Source organism: Ascaphus truei, chromosome 2 (assembly GCF_040206685.1).
Source record: "Ascaphus truei isolate aAscTru1 chromosome 2, aAscTru1.hap1, whole genome shotgun sequence".
Taxonomy (NCBI): domain Eukaryota; kingdom Metazoa; phylum Chordata; class Amphibia; order Anura; family Ascaphidae; genus Ascaphus; species Ascaphus truei.
In genome coordinates this window covers 427,117,750-427,139,845 of record NC_134484.1, presented here as the reverse complement: position 1 = coordinate 427,139,845, position 22,096 = coordinate 427,117,750, and the positions used below count along the sequence as shown (strand labels likewise).

The 22,096-nt window shown below is 42.0% G+C and overlaps 1 protein-coding gene across 2 annotated transcripts in view; it reads left to right on the top strand.

Moving 5' to 3' along the window:
• Window positions 1-22,096, top strand: part of EPC1 (enhancer of polycomb 1) — a 125,367-nt gene that overhangs the window by 76,132 nt on the left and 27,139 nt on the right. For both annotated transcript variants that reach the window (XM_075587728.1, XM_075587727.1), the window contains exons 2-6: window positions 12,529-12,688; window positions 17,586-17,731; window positions 17,810-18,016; window positions 20,296-20,444; window positions 21,343-21,484. In XM_075587728.1, the coding sequence (XP_075443843.1) occupies window positions 12,589-12,688; window positions 17,586-17,731; window positions 17,810-18,016; window positions 20,296-20,444; window positions 21,343-21,484 (744 nt within the window). In that variant the 5' untranslated portion in view covers window positions 12,529-12,588. The remainder of the gene's footprint in view (window positions 1-12,528; window positions 12,689-17,585; window positions 17,732-17,809; window positions 18,017-20,295; window positions 20,445-21,342; window positions 21,485-22,096) is intronic.

Genomic DNA, 22,096 nt, shown 5'->3' with positions numbered 1-22,096 from the left:
TTTAAAAGAAGTTTTTATTATTTTTTTTAAATGTATACTTATGTAAGTATATTTGATGAACATGGCTTGTAATTATGGTTGTGATTGTGATCTGCAGTGGGGAAAGTTGAGAACCCCTGCGCATTCTTTGCTGCTCCTCTGGTACTGAAGTGGTAATGTAATTTGGCAACTGCTCCTGATTCATCTGGACATGCTTAAAGCCATCTGTGCCGACTTGAGTTCACAGTTTCTTCCCTAGTGTAAGAATGTAGCTTGTGTGCCTTGTTTGCGGAACTTCTTTAATGACACCCAAGACAAAGTGATTTGAAACAAACCAGGAATATAATTTGCGATACAATTAGGCGAATATAGTTTGACTTAATCTATCCTTACTTGTACAGTACTTACAAAAAAGAATGGAACATGCTATTTTATTGGATAAGGCCGCGGGCATGGTCAGCGCTTAGGCTGACCCGCGCTGATGCTTGGCAGTGAGCCCCTGCAGCCGCAATGAGAGCGGCTTTAGCAGGGGCTCGCGCACGCTTCCGCAGGCGTGCGGAAGCGTAGCCGACAATCCAATTTTAGTTTTGGCGCTCACGGGAGCCCAGGGCCGGTCACGTGAGCGGTTCGCCCAATGAGGGTGAACCAGCTCCGTGACGTCACTGGCCCGCCGCGCAAACTAAGGCCAGGGAAATCGGCCTCAGCAAGCCTCCGCACGGCTGTAGTCACCATGGACTCAGCCTAAGGTTACATTTTGACCTACGTTTACTTCATTTAAAGGTTTAGTGCTGATATAGTTTTGATCTGTCAATTTGTCAAATATGTAACATTAAAAAAAAATGCTATAGTATTTGATGCCATGCCCATGTCCCAAAACTTGTGCGGCTGAGGAAGAATCTGATTACTTGTTACTATTATTATTTGTTCCCCAATAAGTCTTTAAAAAAAAAAAAGGGTGTTGTCCCAGCCATCTCCCCCCCCCCCCCCAATTATGTATATTGAAAGTGAGATCCGTGCAAAATTATTTTCTCTGTATGTCTCAAATTTGTAAGTATAAAATACAGTTTAAAAAGAAAGTGAACAGGGAAACTAGAGTGAACTCACAGTACAAGTGTACAAATACACATATATAGTGTACAAATATAAATAAACATACACACATCACATGCTGCTGGATGAAGCAGTGCAATACTAATGAAGTGATGGTATGTAAATAAAGTTTGTTTGCTTGTATTCTGCATGTACCTAGTAAAAGAAATTAAAAATTGAATCCCACATAGCATTTTGTGAAGAAAAAAAATATAAATCCAACAATCGTCTTTAAAAAGATTACATTCCCCTAAAGGAAACATTTTAACTTATTTGATTTTTGTATAACAATTGGTGTGTAGCATTTAAAATGTTCTCTCACCTGAATGTTATCTGTGTGTGTGTGTGTGTGTGTTCCTATCATTCGCCACACACCATCAAAGATGTTGAAATTGAACTAAAGCATGCTATTTTCAATCCCATTGAAAATCGAGACAAACCCTGCTTTCCGCCCCCCAAAAAAGGCCATCCTCTGACTAGTGGGGTTTTCCCCATGTTATTTATTTATTTTGTTAAAAGTTAAATGGTCACCCTTTTATTTTTATTTTTTAAACCTTGCCAAGTTTTGCAAGAGTTTGACTAAATTTTGTAATAGTTTCTCCCCCCCCCCCCCCCCTTTCATTATATAAAAATTCTAAACTAAAAAAAACCCACCACAGTTTTCTTTTAGAACCACAACTACAAATTTACCGTGGCTGACTAAGGCGAAGATTATAGTCTGGTGAGCATCCACGTGATGTCACGCGCGTGAAACATGCACTGAGGCTGGAGGATATTGGGAAGCGTGGCCATGACACCACGTGAGCGGTTCGCCCTCATTGGCTGAACCACGCTCGTGACCCGGCCTTCGCCTGAGAATCGCTTGGTCGCATGCTCTGTGGCACGCCTCATAGAGGTACGGTCTTTTGTTTGTGGGGCGCGCAGGCATTATAACCGTGGCCTAAGGAATGGGCTTGCTACTATTTAATATTTTATATAGTAATCCAGTGAATAAGAGTCAGCTGATTCCTGGTTGTCTAATAGTAGAAAATGAGGCTTGGTACATCTTTTCACACACATGTAACCTGCACCCGTGCTTGTGTATTGTACAATCTAGCCTTGTGGGCATTAAGATGGACTTTCCCATAATAAACTTGCTAGTATGCAAACAGAGTTTAGGCAGCTGTAGTGAATTGGTGTACATGGTCATATAACCCAGGAGTGGAAAGATCCCAGGCACCTGGTCACTACAGTGCTGACCTAACATTAACTGCTGGTAGTGGCAGTGACTGATAAGGAGAAGCTTGTGGGGAGCGCAGGTTTCACCATATATATAGGGAAGAAAATATAAAATAGTGCAGTATATCTAAACAAATACAGCAATTCAAACAGGAATCATGATTGGGGACTCACATTCTCCCAGTGGTAATACAGCATTGAATAGCGTGTAGTGAGAAGACTCAGCAATGTGCAGGGGGATCTTGCTTGTATACATTCCCTGATGTCAGCAGGACAAACCCTCAACAGAATGAAAGAAAGACAACTCTAGTGCAACATTGTATGTTCACTGATGATATATTCAAAAACGGCAATTGTTATTGCACTTACATGAGCAACAAGTGCTTAGACACGTAACCTAAGCACTTGTTGCTCATTGCTGAGTCTTGCTAAGTCTGGCACAAAGGGAGGGGGACCTCCAAGACTATGCTCAAACTCCTTGCAGCTTAACTGGAGGTGAGTGAGTGGGTGAGGTACTTGCACTGACCCACACAGGTGACTGGGTAGGAGAGCATGCTGTGGTAGTCGCCCCTTTTTCCCTCCCATCTGTATAAGCTCTCGGGGTTCCAGGTGTCAACAGTGGACAATCTCTAGCCACATGCTTGTTAATTGGTGGCCCTTTAAACATGCATTTATTTTATCGTTTCTACCTCCTTTCTCCTGATCTTATCCACCATGATAGAGAAATGCTGTTACCCAGAAGCCACTAGTTAATAGCAAAACAAAAAGTGCAAATGTTTTTGATGAATAATTTTGTCTCATTAGTTTAGGGTGCCTACCACTAATCTAACAGGAAGAGCAATTGTGCATCGTTTTTTCATTCCCAAATTGCGTTTGGCTAAATTACACCAGTAAATTACTATTTGGATAAGTTACAATTGCATTTTGGCTAAATTACACCAAAAAATATACATGAAATTGTACTTCTCAACATCTTTTCTTATTGAAATTCTAGTTCATTTCAAATGTATTTCATTCAGAATACTTCAAAATTTGCTGCAGGTTCCTTGAGGATTCTTGACGTCAATCGATAATAAACCTGAATTTTATACACTTGCTGATCTAATTACTGTACTAATAATCCAAATCTCAGATATGACATTTTAAGGATAAAACCTAGGAAAGGACGTGTTCATATCAGAAAAGGTAGAAATACAGTGTCTAAAATCCTAAAGGAATAATCTGTTTCTTCATTAAAGCTGCAGTTCAGTCTTTTTTTTTTTTTTTTTTTTTTAATTTATTTTTTTACTTTAATAGCTTCATGTGGGCAATCTTTATTTACCTAATGAACTGTATAGCTGTCAGTAAATCCGTTCTCCATGTATTGATCGGCGAAATTTTTGTGACATATTAAAAGCTGGCATTTGTTTATAATTTGCCTCCGGCAGTCAGTGGAAGACTCATGAATATTCATGAGTCTCCCAGTGACGTGTGCTCGCTCCCGATCTGCCGCTGTGTGGTGCCCCCTTCTGCCCGATCCCTGTGGCTGTCAGCCTGCGCGAGATGGAGGGGGCTTGTGCCGCCAGTGGGGAGGGGGGAGCGGGAGCGGGAGATGTGTCTCCCTTCTGCTCCGATCCCTGTGCATGCCTCCCTGCCCGCACGGGAGATGCAGGGGGGTTGCGCTGCCCCCGTGAGGGGTGGGGAAGGGAGGGGGGAGGGAGCGGGAGATGTGTCCCCTTCTGCTCCGATCCCTGTGCCTGCCTCCCTGCCCGCGCGCGCGGGAGATGCAGGGGGGTTGCGCTGCCCCCGTGGGGGGTGGGGAAGGGAGGGGGGAGCGGGAGATGTGTCTCCCTTCTGCCCCCATTCCCTGTGCCTGCCTCCCTGCCCGTGCGGGAGATGCAGGGGGGTTGCGCTGCCCCCATGGGGGGTGGGGAAGGGAGGGGGGAGCGGGAGATGTGTCTCCCTTCTGCCCCCATTCCCTGTGCCTGCCTCCCTGCCCGTGCGGGAGATGCAGGGGGGTTGCGCTGCCCCCGTGGGGGGTGGGGAAGGGAGGGGGGAGCGGGATATGTGTCTCCCTTCTGCCCCCATTCCCTGTGCCTGCCTCCCTGCCGAGCGGGAGATGCAGGGGGGTTGTGTCCCGGAGCAGTGGTGGCAGCAAGGTGGTGATTTTTTGTGTGTGTGTGTGTGTGTGTGTGTGTGTGTGTGTGTATATATGTGTGTGTGTGTGTGTGTGTGTGTGTATATATATGTGTGTGTGTATGTGTGTGTGTGTGTGTATATATATATATATGTGTGTGTGTGTGTGTGTGTGTGTGTATATATATGTGTGTGTGTGTGTGTGTGTGTGTGTGTGTGTATATATATATATGTGTGTGTGTGTGTGTGTATATATATGTGTGTGTGTGTGTGTGTATATATATGTGTGTGTGTGTGTATATATATGTGTGTGTGTGTGTGTATATATATGTGTGTGTGTGTGTATATTAGTGTGTCACCACAAGTACCCAGTCACCCACCCACTCACCCTCTCCCTCCCACCCACTCACCCTCCCACTCACCCTCTCCCTCCCACTCACCCTCTCCCACCCACCCACTCACCCTCTCCCTCCCACCCACCCACTCACCCTCTCCCTCCCACCCACCCACTCACCCTCTCCCTCCCTCTCCCACCCACCCACTCACCCTCTCCCTCTCTCCCACCCACCCACTCACCCTCTCCCTCCCACCCACTCACCCTCTCCCCCCCTCCCACCCACTCACCCTCTACCGCCCACCCACCTACCCTCTCTCCCACCCACCCACCCTCTCTCCCACCCACCCTCTCACCCACCCACCCGCCCACCCTCTCCCTCACTCATTTATATCTGGCTTTTTTTACTAGATTAGTAAGGAACTATGTACAGTAACAAGGACAAGTTGAAGTAAAGTATAAATGTAATACAATAAATAAACGGTTATGTCAAAAACAAATGTTATTAGTTATTACTACGAATTTTATTCCATTTCTTTTTTAAAAGGTGGGACTGGGGCGAGTAGATTTTTGGGTGATTTGTCTAGATAGAGGTAGGTGTGTGTGTGTGTGTGTGTGTGTATGTGTGTACACTGGAAGTCAGAGAATACTTCTGTCAGACCGCTTGTGTGTGTGTGTGTGTGTGTGTGTGTGTGTACACACACACACAAGCGGTCTGACAGAAGTATTCTCTGACTTCCAGTGTCTGCCGCTGCTACAGCGTAACTCCTCCCTACCGGCCTCCTGTCCCGCTCCTGTCCCATTCACATGGTCCTCTTCTCCCTCCGCCACCACTGCTGTCCTCTGCCGCTGCCGAGCTTTGCTGCAGGATGCCGTCCTTCTCTCCCTCCGCCGCCGGCTACTGTCCTCTGCCGCTGTCGAGCTTCACTGCAGGATGCCGTCCTTCTCTCTCTCCGCCGCCGGCTGCTGTCCTCTGCCGCTGCCGAGCTTCGCTGCAGGATGCCGTCCTTCTCTCCCTCCGCCGCCGGCTACTGTCCTCTGCCGCTGTCGAGCTTCGCTGCAGGATGCCGTCCTTCTCTCCCTCCGCTGCCGGCTGCTGACCTTCGCTATATATCCATACATACATATACATATATACATACAGTATATATAAAAAAAATATATATATATAAATATATATATATATGTTCTTCAGTATTTATTGATACCTTTTTTTTATTTGGACCAACAATTTGTGTCATGGGACAAGCTTTCAAGAGTTTTCCTCTTCCTCAGGTCAAGCAATACCATAAATATATACGCACATAAACATGCGCACACACAGTGTATATGTGTGCTTGTGCGTGTGCGCATGTTTGTGTGTGCGTGTGCACATGTTTGTGTGCGTGTGTGCGTGTGCATATGTGTGCGTGTGCGCATGTATATGTGTGCGTGTACGCATGTATACGTGTGTGCATGTTTGTGTGTGTGTATATATGTGCGTTTGCGCATGTTTATGTGCGCATGTTTATGTGCGCATGTTTGTGTGTGCGCATGTATACGTGTGTGCATGTTTATGTGTGCGTGTGTGCATGTTTGTGTGCGTGTGCGCATGTATGTGTGCGTGAGCGCGTGTATGTGTGCGTGTGCGCATGTATACGTGTGTGCATGTATGTGTGCGTGTGCACGTGTATGTGTGCGCGTGCGCATGTATATGCGTGCGTGTGCATATATATCTATATCATACAAACACATACATACACACCTAAGCTCCACAGGGCCCTGTGCCTGCAAAATGTCTCTGTAAAGTGCTATGTAAAACTAGCAGCGCTATACAAGAACAAACCATTATTAATTTTAATAACACATTGAATTGTACACATTCACATACACACAAAATTAAATATACATATTGTTTACAGTATTATATATACAGATTTGATTTTAAATGAGTTGTTAATATTTAACATTAACTACACACGTGCAATGGAATAAGGTTTAATTAATTAATTCTGAGCTACTCTCCTTTTCTGCTGCTGCTCTGTCAGTTCTGGGGGAAGATCATGTGACCAGGAAATGACTGATACATTTGTGCTCATGTACGTGCACGGCTGTGGTGGGGGCAGGACTCACAAAGGGGGTTAGCGCGGCCCTCCTACCCCAGCCGCCAAAGCTCCCTTACCCCCTCGCCGCTCCCTTACCCCCCCCCCGCCCGCTCCCTTACCCCCCGCCCGCTCCCTTACCCCCCCCGCCCGCTCCCTTACCCCCCCGGCCGCCAACTCCCCGGCCGCTGGGGGGCCAAGCAGCCTCGGATCTGCGCCAGTCCCACTCTCCACCACCTCTCACTCCCGTTGTGTGTGTGTGTGTGTGTAGGGACATTTTACTCCTGCCAACAATTTGTGCCTCACTTTCACCCCCCCCCTACCCCTGTCCTTCACCCCCCCTACCCCTGTCCTTCACCCCCCCTACCCCTGCCCTTCACCCCCCCCCGCCTGCCCTTTGACTGACGCACGCACACACCCTGACTGACGCACGCACACACCCTGACTGACGCACGCACACACCCTGACTGACGCACGCACACACCCTGACTGACGCACGCACACACCCTGACTGACGCACGCACACACCCTGACTGACGCACGCACACACCCTGACTGACGCACGCACACACCCTGACTGACGCACGCACACACACCCTGACTGGCGCACGCACACAAACCCTGACTGGCGCACGCACACAAACCCTGACTGGCGCACGCAATCAAACCCTGACTGGCGCACGCACACAAACCCTGACTGGCGCACGCACACAAACCCTGACTGGCGCACGCACACAAACCCTGACTGGCGCACGCACACAAACCCTGACTGGCGCACGCACACAAACCCTGACTGGCGCACGCACACAAACCCTGACTGGCGCACGCACACAAACCCTGACTGGCGCACGCACACAAACCCTGACTGGCGCACGCACACAAACCCTGACTGGCGCACGCACACAAACCCTGACTGGCGCACGCACACAAACCCTGACTGGCGCACGCACACAAACCCTGACTGGCGCACGCACACAAACCCTGACTGGCGCACGCACACACACCCTGAGTGACGCACGCACACACACCCTGACTGACGCACGCACACACACCCTGACTGGCGCACGCACACAAACCCTGACTGGCGCACGCACACAAACCCTGACTGGCGCACGCACACAAACCCTGACTGGCGCACGCACACAAACCCTGACTGGCGCACGCATACAAACCCTGACAGCCGCACGTACACACACCCTGAGTGACGCACGCACATACCCTGACTGACGCACGCACACACCCTGACTGACGCACGCACACACACACACTGACGCACGCACACACTGACTGACACACACACATACGTACTGACGCACGCACACAACCCCTCACAGCCACACGCACACAGACTGACGCGCGCACACACACACACACACACACTGACTGCTGCACACACACACACAGACACAAACACACACACACTGACACACACACACACACTGACAAACACACACACACTGACACACACACTGACACACACACTGACACACACACAAACACTGACTGACACACACTGACTGACGCACGCGCGCACACCCCCACCCCACGCGCGCGCACACACAATGAATGGTACACACACACACACACACACACTGACACTGACACACACACTGACACTGACACACACACACACACACACACACACACACACTGACTGACTGACGCACACACAATGACTGACGCACACACACTGCATGAAGCTGTGGAGGGAGGGGGGGGGGAACTGGATTGATGTGAATGGGGGACAAACAGAGAGAGGGGGAGGGGTGAGGAGAGAGAGAGGAGCGGGAACATTACATCCCGGGCAACGCCGGGTCTCTCAGCTAGTATAAAATAAACGTAAAGAGAGGGTGCATACCATTCAATGATGGATACAAAAAAAAGAACAACAGGACAGTCACTCTTATACTCCCAGAAAGTGAATATATATATATATTATTTACGTGAATCACTATCCGTATTTGAAGTGTGTGTGTATATAAATATATATATACATACAAATGAGCATACAGTAATATTTCCATTTGCTATTTGCCTTGCTATGGAGGGTTTTTGTCACTTTTTTCCTTTCCCCATTATCACCCAGCATACAGCACTTCCACTGCAGCAAGGGATTCTGGGAAATGACATGCAAATGAGCACACAGTGTCACTTTTTGCCTCAATAACCATTTTTAACATGGTTCCCTATAGGCTTAAGCTTGCTGCATGGTCACAGCTTTGAGCACAGCCAGGGTTAAGGTGCATACCCAGAAAACCACCCACAGACAGCTGTTTCGACCTTGATGGGTCTCATCAGTGTGGGGTTGATTTTACTGGGAATGCAAGAGAGGCTTATGGGATAGGCCAAACCATAATACTGAGTTAAGTTATGGTGAGTAAAAAAAGTGACAAAAACCCTCCACAGGAAAGCAAATATGCAAATATAGCGTGCTCATTTGCATGTCATTTCCCAGAATCCCTTGCTGCAGTGGAAGTGCTGTATGCTGGGTGATAATGGGGAAAGGCGGGGTTGCAGACCTGCCTAAGACATGCAGATGAGCATACAGCTATATTTGCATATTTGCTTTCCTGTGGAGGGTTTTTGTCACTTTTTTTACTCACCATAACTTAACTCAGTATTATATATATATATATATATATATATATATATATATATATATATATGTATGTATGTATATGTGAAGTTATGTGAGTAAAAAAGTATATATATGCAGTATATATATATATATATATATATATATATATATATATATATATATATATATATATATATATATATATATATATATATATATATATATATATATATATATATATATATACATGCAGTGGAAGTGTATTGTGTGTATTTACCTACACACTCACTCCACATTTCAGTAACATACATATACATCTAAATAATATTCACATATACACGTTTGCTATAAATGGAATTATTACAATTTTACATTATATACACGTGCAATGAATGGAATAAACACTGTAATAAGTTTGAAATCGCCTATCCGAGCTGCTATGCATGGCTGATCCCTTTTCTCCAGCTTCCTTGAATGTGCTATGAGGAAGATCATGTGACCAGATGCTAGTGCACGTTTAGAGAGAGGGAGGGCAGTGCTGACAAAGGGGTGTGCCTGGGTTTGTGACAGGACATGAAGGGGCAGTGCCTAAGCAAATGCTTGTTAAAATAGAATACAAGAAAATTGGTCTTTCAAAGTTGTTTTTTTAAAAACAGAAAATGCTAAAAGTATTATTTCTTACTACAGAACTGATTTATTAAAAAAAACACACATGCAGGATATAGACTGAACTGCAGCTTTAAGGTGTAAGTTTATTATTCATTCATTTTCTCTGGTAATTGTGTTTTTACGTACATTTGCTGCTGTGCAGATTGTTAAAGAATCCCCTCTTCTGTCGCTCTCATTTTGCTTAATACAGACAGTGCCAATAAAGTTCCCAACATGGGAAATCTTTTTTTGCATGAAAAAGTTAGTGTCTCACACCAATTTTGGGTTGGTCTTTATTGTTGGCATGAAGACTCCTTGCTGCAAGTGCTGTGTATATTGCTGTACAGTACTGCTGTTGTAAATGTATTTATTATAAGGAGAACACTGTTCTATGTATGACGACAATCGTTATTGCTTGCAATTAGTTGCAGAATTTGTTGTTGGCTGTCTTAACTTTTAAAATATGTTCTTCACAAAGCAGCGATTTCAAATGTACTCGTATGAAGTTTGGTCATTAGCCACATATTAACGAAAGGAAGACACAGGTTTGAAATTGACAATAACTTCTTAAAAATAGTAATTCTAAAAAAATCAATGCATATATAAATGTTGGTAAATTGTTCACCTCTAAGGCTGCGTCCATAGTGGAACTTATTAGCTTCCGCGCTTCCTCCACCCCGCGTTGCGCTTCAAATACAAACTTGTTTGTATTGCGAAGCGCCGGTCTCCCTGTAGCGAGCGTGCACTTTGCGCATATGCATTGGCGTCCTAGTGTTTGTTTGGCATGAGCTGCGTAGCTCGCGCTGTATCCTGCACTATAGACAAAGCCTAAGATGGGCAAAGATACGTTTTATTTATTTTTTATCTCCTTTTGCGTGTGCGTTGGAGGGTTTTGTTTCCATGACTTGAGGCGTTTCACTTCTTTGTAACCTATTCTGTGCATTCAGTACAATGTGCCCGCCTTCTTTCCACTCCTTTTCCCCTTTTCTTTAAGCTCTGCTGGTTGGACTCCATCTGTGTGTTATTATTTTGTGTACATGCCATAATAAACCAGCAAAGGGAAGATTTCTTGTTTGTTGCTTAATTGAAAACCACTAAAAATCCACATTTGTGTATTCTTCATGATCATTTATTAGAAATCATTACATTACAAGGCCGTTATGCGTTCTCCCCAGAGTTGTTGTTTAGGCGGTGGTCATTGTTGAAGCATTATTCAATTGAATAATTCGCTTACACTTTGTGTTATCTTTACACCGGATACTGGTGGATTGGCCTGTCTGGCTCTAAAAAGGGTGGATGTAATAGATTTGTGTAAATGGTATATTCTAGGTTGCATGTGTATAGATGGTCCTTTTGTAGAATAAAGGTTTCTGAGACCACGTCAAAAATATCTCTTAACATCTGTTTTACCAGAACCGGTTTCAAAAATATTCACTGCCGGACGCTTCAGTGCTTCATTTCTTAGACTATTGAAACCCCACAGACGCGCAGCTCATTCTGTATACCTGCTGTATCTTTAGTTCTTTGGTCTGCTGTATAATCTGAACACTGGGTTTGCAGCAGAGAGCAGATTAAATGCTTTTATGTTTGGCTGCAGCCTCTTGGACTATCTACAATGGTTTGTGTGTGTGTTATACAGAAAATGTCAACTGTAGTAATTTCTGCTTTTTGAAAAGTATTTGTGTAAAAATAGTTTTTGCAAAGACTCTCTTAATCTTTATTATTTTCTAAACTGCTGTATAATTTAGCCATGGTCATTGTTAGGTGCAAGTTCTTAAATTGAAGTATAGACCGTTTCCTTTAATGTTTTAGATTTTATAGTTCTATAGTTTGCTCATTCGCGCTAACAGTTCTTGGCAATGGCTGAAATTGCATTAAGGAGGTAAGCTGACCCACTAGGCAGTTAGGTAGTGGGTCAACCTGAATTTTCTGTCAGTGGAGCATGGTTTTTCAAAATAGCCCTTTTTGTTGACTTAAAACACTGTATAAAAGTTGTTATAAGGCATATCTTTTTTGCGTCTTTAGCTTCTGCTTCCCTGGGGGTAACACAACCAAACAGGTTTTCTTCTTTTAGGGTGGTTGGTGTTTTTGGTATCTGAATTGACTTGCACCTCGATTTTTAAAACACATTAACATTTTAACAGTTTAGTACTTCTCACTAGAGTTGAAAAGCACAAAGCAAATGGGTTTATTTTATGTAAGCCAATGTGACAGGTTGACCAAGAACTGTGTGATTTTAACCCGTATGCAAAGTGGAAATTCATTTTCTGCCCGCTTTTGCAATTGATAACTGCGCTACTGCTATGTAGCCATTTTTAAATTAGCCCTCTACTATTGCAGGCGGCGGTAAAGCATTTTTCATTGATTCTTGCCTAAACCTTGTGATAACTACAGTATTTTATTCTCTAAATATAATGCCTGAGATTTATTGCATTTATGATGAGAATCTGGTACCCTGAAATTTCAATACAGTATTTTGTTTCTAGGAACATCATCTCCAGCGAGCCATTTCTGCACTGCAGGTATATGGAGAGAAGCGGGATAATATGGTTATTCCAGTCCCAGAAGCGGAAAGTAACATCGCCTATTATGAATCTGTGTACCCAGGGGAATTTAAGATGCCAAAGCAGCTCATTCACGTACAGCGTAAGTAATACACATTTTGTATACGGACTTCAATCAGTTATTGAAGAACAAAACAGATTAATTATATTTTTCTTCCTGTCAGTGTACAGATGTTTGGAAAATACTCCTAGTTACAGAAAGGTAAAATAAGAGTTTAAGAGAGACCTGGAGTAAGTGTTTTTTAAAGGACTTAAAAAAAAAACAAAAAAAAAAAAAGTAGCGTCAAATCAGTTTAATTGATGGCATTTCACAGATCAAAACAGGATATCTGAATCTGCTTTAATTTTCAGATTTTGTTGTTGTTAATTTTGTATTATGCCTGAAAACATATTTGCTAAACCAGAAAATGGCCATAAATGGCATATTTAATAAGAATATAAGAATGTCTTCCTGTTAGATAAGAATCCCTTTGTGTGAGCCATAATTATGTCTCAATATTTTGATTTAAAAAAAAAAAAAATACACACACACACACGTACACAATGGGTCCAGAGCATGTATGTAAAGCGAAAATGTACTTAAAGTGAAGCATCACATTTTTTCCACTTATCGATGCTTCAGTACAGGTAGGGAGCCGGTATTGCTGTTAAGGATGTGCTGACAGGCGCATGCGCGACCTGCCGTTTGGCCATTGTGCAAGGGGAATCAGCGCATCACTACTACGGCGGTCTGTAGGGAAGAATAAGTGTCCGTACTCGCGAAGCGAGCGTACAGACACAGGGGTATGGGGCTATTGAAAATTTGTCCTTATTCGCGAGTGTACTTAAAGTGAGTGTCCTTAAACCTTTTGTGTGTGTGGATATAGAGATAGATATAGATATATCTATCTATATATCAGAAACAGGGCATGCACAAAATAAAGGTAAAGGGAAGGTGTATGCTGTCCAAAAAGATACAGAAAAAGGAAATAAGGGACAGGTACTCCTATATGCAAAAAGTGAAATGTATTGACTCAACGTTTCGGTCCCCACAGGTAAGACCCCAGAAAGTTCCCAGTGAGGACCGAAACGTTGAGTCCATAAATGTCACTTGATTGCATACAGGTGTGTGTGTGTGTGTGTGTGTCTATATCTCTATATATCTATATCATCACATTCCTCTATTACTTCATCTTTTGTGGAATAATTCACACTTGTTTCCTCCTGTATCAACGGCACTAAATTCTGTATTCTACAAACATCTGTTTTTTATTCGGTAATAATCTGACCAAGGAAGAACGACTCAGTATTCAAAGCTTGATGAATAATAAAAATCTGGTCATAAAAAATGCCGATAAGGGGGGGTGCCATTGTCATCCAGAACAATGTCAAATACAAAAAAGAGGCCCTAGGACAACTACAAGATAGGAGTTCAAATATATAAACCTAAATTCTGATCCTACAGATGTTTCTTGCACAGATTAAAAATATCCTACATTTTGGTGTCATTTTACAAGTACTAAATGAGAAAGAAAGAAGCTTCCTTTACGTCAATAATCCGGTTATCCCCATTTTTCATCATCTCCCAAAGATCCATAAATCTCTGGTTGACCCTCATGGTCGACCAATAATATCGAGTATTGGATCTTTGGGAGATGGACTATCCAGATACATTGATATCTTCTTACAGCCATTAGTCCACAGACTTCCGTCATACCTCAGGGACTCCACTGACTTGCTTAACTCACTTTCTGAATTCACTTGGTCTCCTAAGTTTCTTTGGGGTACCTTAGATGTCACATCTCTTTACACAATTATTGATCACACACAAGGTATCACAGCAGTACAACATTTTCTTAATTATTCACTTTTATCACCTGCACAAATCACATTTATTATTGAATCAATCTTATTTTTATTAACTCACAATTATTTCTTATTTGATTCACTTTATTATTTACAGACACGAGGCACAGCAATGGGCACTTCATTTGCACCATCATACGCAAACTTATTTATGGGATATTGGGGGTTTATGCACATTTTTAGTCACATAAATCCTTTCCGTAATAATATTATTTTCTACCGAAGATTTATAGATGATCTGTTTTTGATTTGGGAAGGTAACACGAGGTGCCTGACGGAGTTTGTGGACCATATAAATAACAATGACTATAATTTACATTTTACCTTTTCATACCATGCTCAAAAAATTGAATATTTGGATTCATTGCTGTATATCGATTCAAATCAATGTATTCAATCGGATATATTCAGGAAATTAAATTCGAGAAATACATTTTTGAAAGCGGATAATGGTCATCCTAAGCCTTTACTTAGAGGTATTCCAAAAGCACAATTTTTAAGGCTTAGACGTATTTGTTCGGATACAGATCATTTTATACATCAATCAGAACAATTGGCTACTAGATTCCGCTTTAGGGGATACAGTGATCTTGACCTACAGAAAGCTTTTGAACATGCCTATTTCACTCCACGCATTGATCTGTTAAAAAAACGAAATAGATCTAGAAGTGGAAATGATAAAACACCATTATACTTCATCACTCAATATAGTCGACAAGCCAACTCAATCCGTTCCATTGTTGCCAGACACGGGAACATTTTGAGTTTAGATACCAAACTCAAACCATATATTGAGGAATTACCAACATTTGTGTTTAAAAAAGCAAAAACATTTTAAAGCTATGTTTCCCCTAGCATGTATGTTAATCCCTTAGCAAATACTAGGGGTTTTACTCCACCTATAGGTTTCTTCAAGTGTGGTTATTGTAAGGTATGCACCTACTCAAAATCCATCAAAGTGATGCATTCAAAAGTTAATAAGGATAAAATAAAACTCAAGAGTTTTATCACACGTAATACCAACTATGTAATCTATATTCTGACATGTGGCTGTGGCAAGAGCTATATAGGAAGAACAATACGTCCATTAAAAAATCGTATAATGGAACATATTAGAAGCATAAAAAATAAAGATCAGAGGTTCCCAGTGGCGAGACACTTCTTAGAATGCCCTATGGGCAAATTAGATCTATTCACTTTTAGTGGGATAGAACACATTCCACCCCCAGTCAGACGTGGTGACCGTCAGAACATCCTTAATCAAAAGGAAATGTTCTGGATTTTTACAATGGACACAATGATACCCAGAGGAATCAACGTTGACTGGGAGATTAAACATTTTCTTTGATGTGTGTCTACATTGGGAATCTCTGTTTCTTTAAATTGTTCGCCTATATAGCTCTTTGAAGAATATCTATTGTGCATAAGTACCATTTCTGCTAAAATCCTTATTAAAATGTTTTATTTTTAGGGTCCTAATTCATCATAATGTATGTTTTACATATTCTCAACTAATCAAGAGCTATGTGTGGACCTATTAGATTATTACATGAAATCTCTTTACATTCTGACTGTTCTATAAATATATTTTGTGTGAATATTCATGCAGGTGCAGGCAAGATATGTTTTTCTTTTAATCTTTCTCTTTGAGACATTCTTTATTGGCTATTTTTATGAATATCTATACAAAAATTAGTCCTTGTATACGATTGAAAGAGTTTTTCATTTATTGTTGATTGAAAATAGGAGACAAACTTTATGACCTCATATATTACTTATTGTCTTCATTTTGATTGCTACATTTTCTCTTTTAGAAATGTAATTTTTAGAAATGTCCTCTGAAAACTTCGAGATTTGTAACAAAATCTCACATTGGTGTAAAACATTTTGAAATGTGTTAAAAAGCCCTCTGTAGTTTATACACACAGTAACCAATTGACTTTAATTGTTGCAATTATATTTATTTTTATGTTACATGCCATTTCTTGTTACATCCGTCACACTTGTATAGAACATGAATAATCCAAATTTTGAACACAATTTATGATTGCTGTATGCAATTGAATTATGTGAGACTTTTTAGTCATTCAAATTGCTTTAATGAATTAATAGATTGATAGCCCCCATCCCCCCGACTTTACTTGATTTTAACTTTAAATTGCATTTTCCATCATGCAATGTTTTTATTATTCTTATCCATCTTCGCAACTTCATGGAGTAGTGGTTTACCATATCCTTCTGCATATATTATCGTGAACACGCCACTCTCTATGGAGATATCCGAATATAGACTATTAGTTAATTCATTTGTGTAGTTATATAATTGCTCAAATTTAAATTGATTGTTTTATTGCCAGATGACTTGTCTCTATTGCACATGCCCCTGGTGCTGATACATCACGCACGTGTATACACTCACCAAGTGTGCGGGCTCCCTTCATACAATCTCGGGAGCATTTGCATACCATTGGTTCAGTGACGTCAGGTCCGGTTGTATCGGGTACTTTAGGAGGCTGTGCACCAGGTAACGCTATTCTTTGAAAAAGCCCTGAGTGGGTGAAACGCGTAAGAGGTGCGGGGGGGGGGTGTTACCCCTTCTCTTGTTTTTTAAAATCCATGTTGAAATAAAGCCGTCTTCATAGCCTTTGATATTTTTGTTGCGCGGCCGTGCCCGCTGTTTCACTCTCCTCTTCGGCGGTGGTGATTTTCTCCCATAAATGTCACTTGTTTGCATACAAGGTGTGGGTGTGTGTGTGTCTATATCTCTATATATCTATATCATCACATTCCTCTATTACTTCATCTTTTGTGGAATAATTCACACTTGTTTCCTCCTGTATCAACGGCACTAAATTCTGTATTCTACAAACATCTGTTTTTTCTTAGATTGCGTTAATCTATGTATGGTAGCGCAGGACACCACCAAAATATAAACTTCAATTTGGTTTAAGATTGGGCCCCTTTTTAGCAGGTTGTGAGAAGCAGGGTCTTTTAGTTTACTGTTTCCAATGCCAGGCCTAAGAACCATAGCTCAAGTTGCTCATTATATCTCTACTTTTTGACTAAATTGATTGCCTCCTAAAGAAAAGTAATACAATGTTAAACGTTCTAACCATCATTCTTGTCGCCATTAGCTTTTAGTTTGGATGCTGAGCAGCCGGATTACGACATGGATTCTGAAGATGATGCCTTTGTGAATAAACTGAAAAAGACAATGGACATCTCTCCTCTCCAGTTTGAGGAGATGATTGACCGATTAGAGAAGGGCAGCGGGCAGCAGGTACCTTTCTCTTTTGTCATAGAATCATAGATGCAGCCGGTTTAACAGCATAGTAACGGTCCTCCATCTTTTCTCCAGCCAGTTAATCTCCAGGAGGCCAAACTCTTGTTGAAGGAAGATGATGATTTGATTACGGAAGTGTATGATTATTGGATTAAGAAGAGGAAAAACTGTCGCGGCCCCTCCCTCATACCAGCAGTGAAACAGGAGAAGCGCGATGGCTCCAGCACCAGTGATCCTTACGTAGCTTTTAGAAGGCGTACGGAAAAGATGCAAACCCGCAAGGTGAGCATGACGGAAATGTTTTTCAGTTTGCCGCTGGCACAGACGCCTCACACTGCAGTGTGTGCTCCTGCCCAACAGCAACTTATTTGCATTTTATTCATTTACGTTTTGCGCCTTTTTGAAAAGTAGTTAATTGTTCAAGCGAAACACGAACTGTCCTCAGATATGTCACTGAAAAATCAAATATGTTGTTCACTAGAAATGCAGCTACTCCACCCAGCTATGATGCAATTGTGACAGAGGAAGGAAATTAGTTATAATTGTGTTTTTTCTCATGTCTCAAATTTTAGACACAATGGATTACAGATTGGTTTTTTTGTGTTTAAAGGTGTAGGATTGAGCAGAAGTAGTGCCACATACAAGCTTCGGGAAATTGGTTGCTTTTTTGTTTTTCAAATTCTTTCGCTTTGAACACAGTTGTTTTGGGCATAGTGGATATGGGCACCGAAGTCACTGTTGCATTCAGATTTGAATTAATTATTAAGTGCAAACCGTTGCAACACGAGTGAACTAGTGTAAAGTGGTTAAAATGTCCTAATTGTATTTGGGGACTAAATCAAATGTTGTAACATGACGACAAATGTTTTTTTGTGCAACTCATATACATACTTCTAGCTGCATGAGATTTCAGGCGTTAAATTACTATTACTAAATCTCACTTCTTGGGTGTTACCTAGACCAGACTTGTGCTTCACCATTCGAATGTGTGTGACAAATCAGACTCTTCAAAACGCTTTGCTTATGCATATGTTGGTTTCAACTGAAGAATAAAACAATTGGCCTGTTACAAAAAGCATAGTTTTTATATGAAACTTGCTGGTAAATGGTGCGGTTGTATACTTTGATGCTGCTGCCTCTGCAGGTTCACCCCTGATATGCCTAAGAAAAAGAGCTCAGCGAGTGCTACTAGCTGAGTTCTTTTTCTTAGGTGTATTATCGATGTATTTCTCAGCACAGCACCATTTCATACCTACCTATTACTTATGACATTCAGCTGAGCAGAGGTTACCATTCCCCTCCCCCCCCCCCCTTTCCTTACCTGTATACTCCCCCCTGATATGTACTGTTTGTGAAAGAGCGATATGCAGCACATCAGGATACAGGTTGTATGATCCTGTGGCACATCAGCCTGTTTACCAATGAGGAATTTCTGTATCGCCTCCTATTTATTGTTGGCCTGGCAATAAACCAGGTCTGAATCTCCATTCATTGCTTTGTTGCTGTTTAAAGCAGCAGTCCCCCCCTAACTAGCCTCCTTTTTCTACCAAATTGTACCCAGGAACTCCGGAGCCTAAACCGCACTGATTTCACCTCCGGGGGCCCCCCAGTTCACAGTATATTTACTGGTGAAGTTACTGGTATTATCTCCTAGTTTTTATAGGGGGTGTAAATGGCTGTCCTATGGGAAGCCGCAATCGATGACATTGCAGCGTCATATTGGCCAGAGATTAGGCGGCTATTTTGTTTCCCATGGAGGGAGATTAAACCCGGTAACGTCACCGTTCAGTATCTCAGGAACCGGGAAGTCCCAGGAGCTGTGAAAGCCCAGTTCAGCTCCGGGGGGCGGGGGGCGCTGAGTCCAATCCTGTCAAATAAAAAAGGTTGTAGGGGAAAAAAAAAATAAGAGGAGGGATTTACTGCTATAAGGCAGGGGAGCGCAAACCTTATGAGCTGCGCCCTCCTGCTTGCTCCCCCTCGCTTTCGCGTCCCCCTCACCTTATATGGTGGCGTCAAATGATGTAGAGGGGTGACATGATCCCGTTGCCATGGAGACAGGCTAGTGACGTCACGCCGCATAACACCGTGGTGTCATTTCTTTGCAGCTCTGCAGAACCCCAGTAAGTGAGTTGCAGAAGCCTCACGCGATCCCCCGGCATTTAATTTAAATGCCTCGGGGAAGAGCGTGGGACCTCTGCAAGCGCCTGCGCCCCCCCCCCCAAAAAAAATCCAAAGCCCCCCCACTTTGCACACCGCTGCTATAAGGTGTCCTGCTACAGTGCTATCTACTCTGCCACTTGTGAAGACGTGGCCTGCTAAGTGGTACTGCTGGCATAACATTTCAATATTAAATGTACAAGTTTAACCAGATGAAAGAAGTGACTGCTCCACCTGCCGCAGAGTGCAAAATAATGTGTTTTTTGTTTTTTAAATACTATTTAAGACCTATTAGTTCTGGAACACTTACTGGACAGGGTAACAGAAACAACACACACAAAAATGTTCTTACTGAAATTTGTGGCAAGAAAAATTTATTTGTATGGCCTTTTTCTTGCACGCAGAATCGAAAGAACGATGAAGTTTCTTATGAAAAAATGCTGAAGTTACGTCGGGATCTCAGTCGAGCAGTTACCATTCTAGAAATGATTAAGAGAAGAGAAAAAAGCAAGCGGGAATTATTGCATCTAACACTGGAAATAATGGAAAAGAGGTAAAGCACAAAAAGAACTTCATTAATATTATTCTAGGGTAGTAATTTATGCTTTTTTAATATTCTAGTACTGAACATGAATATTATCTGTACACAAAGCAAGTCCGTAAGTGCATAGTAAACCTATTAATGCTAAAAAGTAGAACAGCAGCTTAGTGGTTATTTGGCATAAATTGAAATGTGTAATGCGCTTGCTGTGTAACGGTCACTAATCCATTCCAAGAGTGAATTGTAGAGTAGTAAGTGCTGTGTTCTGATCAGGCTCAAGGGCCTTTTGGCATCAGCGTTTGTATGGTGTTCTGTATGATGCACCTCCTATGGTGGTGTAGGTATTGCGCTGCTTTTTCTCAGAAGTGTGAACATTTGTGTCAGTAATGCAGTTTGGCGGTGTAGTGAAAAATGATTAGTACCACAGGATAAAAGTAAAATGCTAGCATCATAAAAACAACAAATGTCTGTCTCTTTGTAGACACCATAAAAAGAATGGTTCTTGCTAAAAGCGGTTGCTGTGTTTAAGTAGTTTGTATGTTTTTTGCAAAACTGACTCTCAGAATTCCTTAGTGGGTTTTTTTTAATTTGACTGCTGCCATAAATTCTCAGTTTCTGTAAATACCTTTTAGGTTTTCATGGAAACGGTCACAAGTAGATCTTATGGTTGCAATTTCTGTCTGTTCTCTAAGCACTGAACTTTCAAAATAGAATATTATTGCAACAGTCCAGTTCTATGACAGTCAGAGAGAGACTGCATTAATTTGCATGTTTCAGGAAGGTTTTACTCCAGTGAGCCTCATAGTTTGACAATTTCAGTCATAAGTACCTACCTAATCTGAATGTTGCTATTTAATTATACATGCCTGTGGATAGGATCTAATGATTGCCTTAATTGCATGATTTACAGGTATAACTTAGGTGACTATAATGGAGAAATTGTGTCAGAGGTTATGGCACGTCAGCCATTGAAGCACACCTATGCCATCCCCATCGTCCCTATTTCAAATAGTCCGTTTAAACATCAGGATACAATGGAGATTAAAGCTAAGGTAAGAGGGATTTAGTGACTGTACAATTTTAGCATGTATAGCTTGTATTTTTTCCATTTCAACATGAGAATAATAGACGTACTGAAGTAAAAAGATATCCATCATGACTACGCCTCTTGCTAGCCCTTGAATAGTTAAAGCAGCTATTCACTGATTTACCACCAATCCTCCTGATAACTAAACATCCTGCAGTGTTATGATACGAAGTTCGCTCTTGTTTCCCCACCACTCCCTTCAGCTTTGTGGCAGAGTGTAACACAATACATTTATTCAATAAGACGTTACTACTGTCATTATTTTCAGTAGTGTTTGTGGGGCCAACAGAGTGAAAATCTCTAATATTAAATAGCTCTATTAATGAAATCTTTAAAACTATCTATACAGCCATATTCCTATGCGGAGTTACCCGTTTTATTGGTATAAACCCTTTCTCCCTCCCCCAAACCCCCCATAAAAACTTTTAAAGGTAAACCGTGTTTAGAACAGTTTAAAATGTCTCTGCAAGGAATATTTAAAAAATTCTTGGTGTCATGTAATATTCCAGGATTTCTTCATACATTTTTTTAAATAAGTGTGTGTGTGTATATTAATAAGAATATTCGCATATAAATT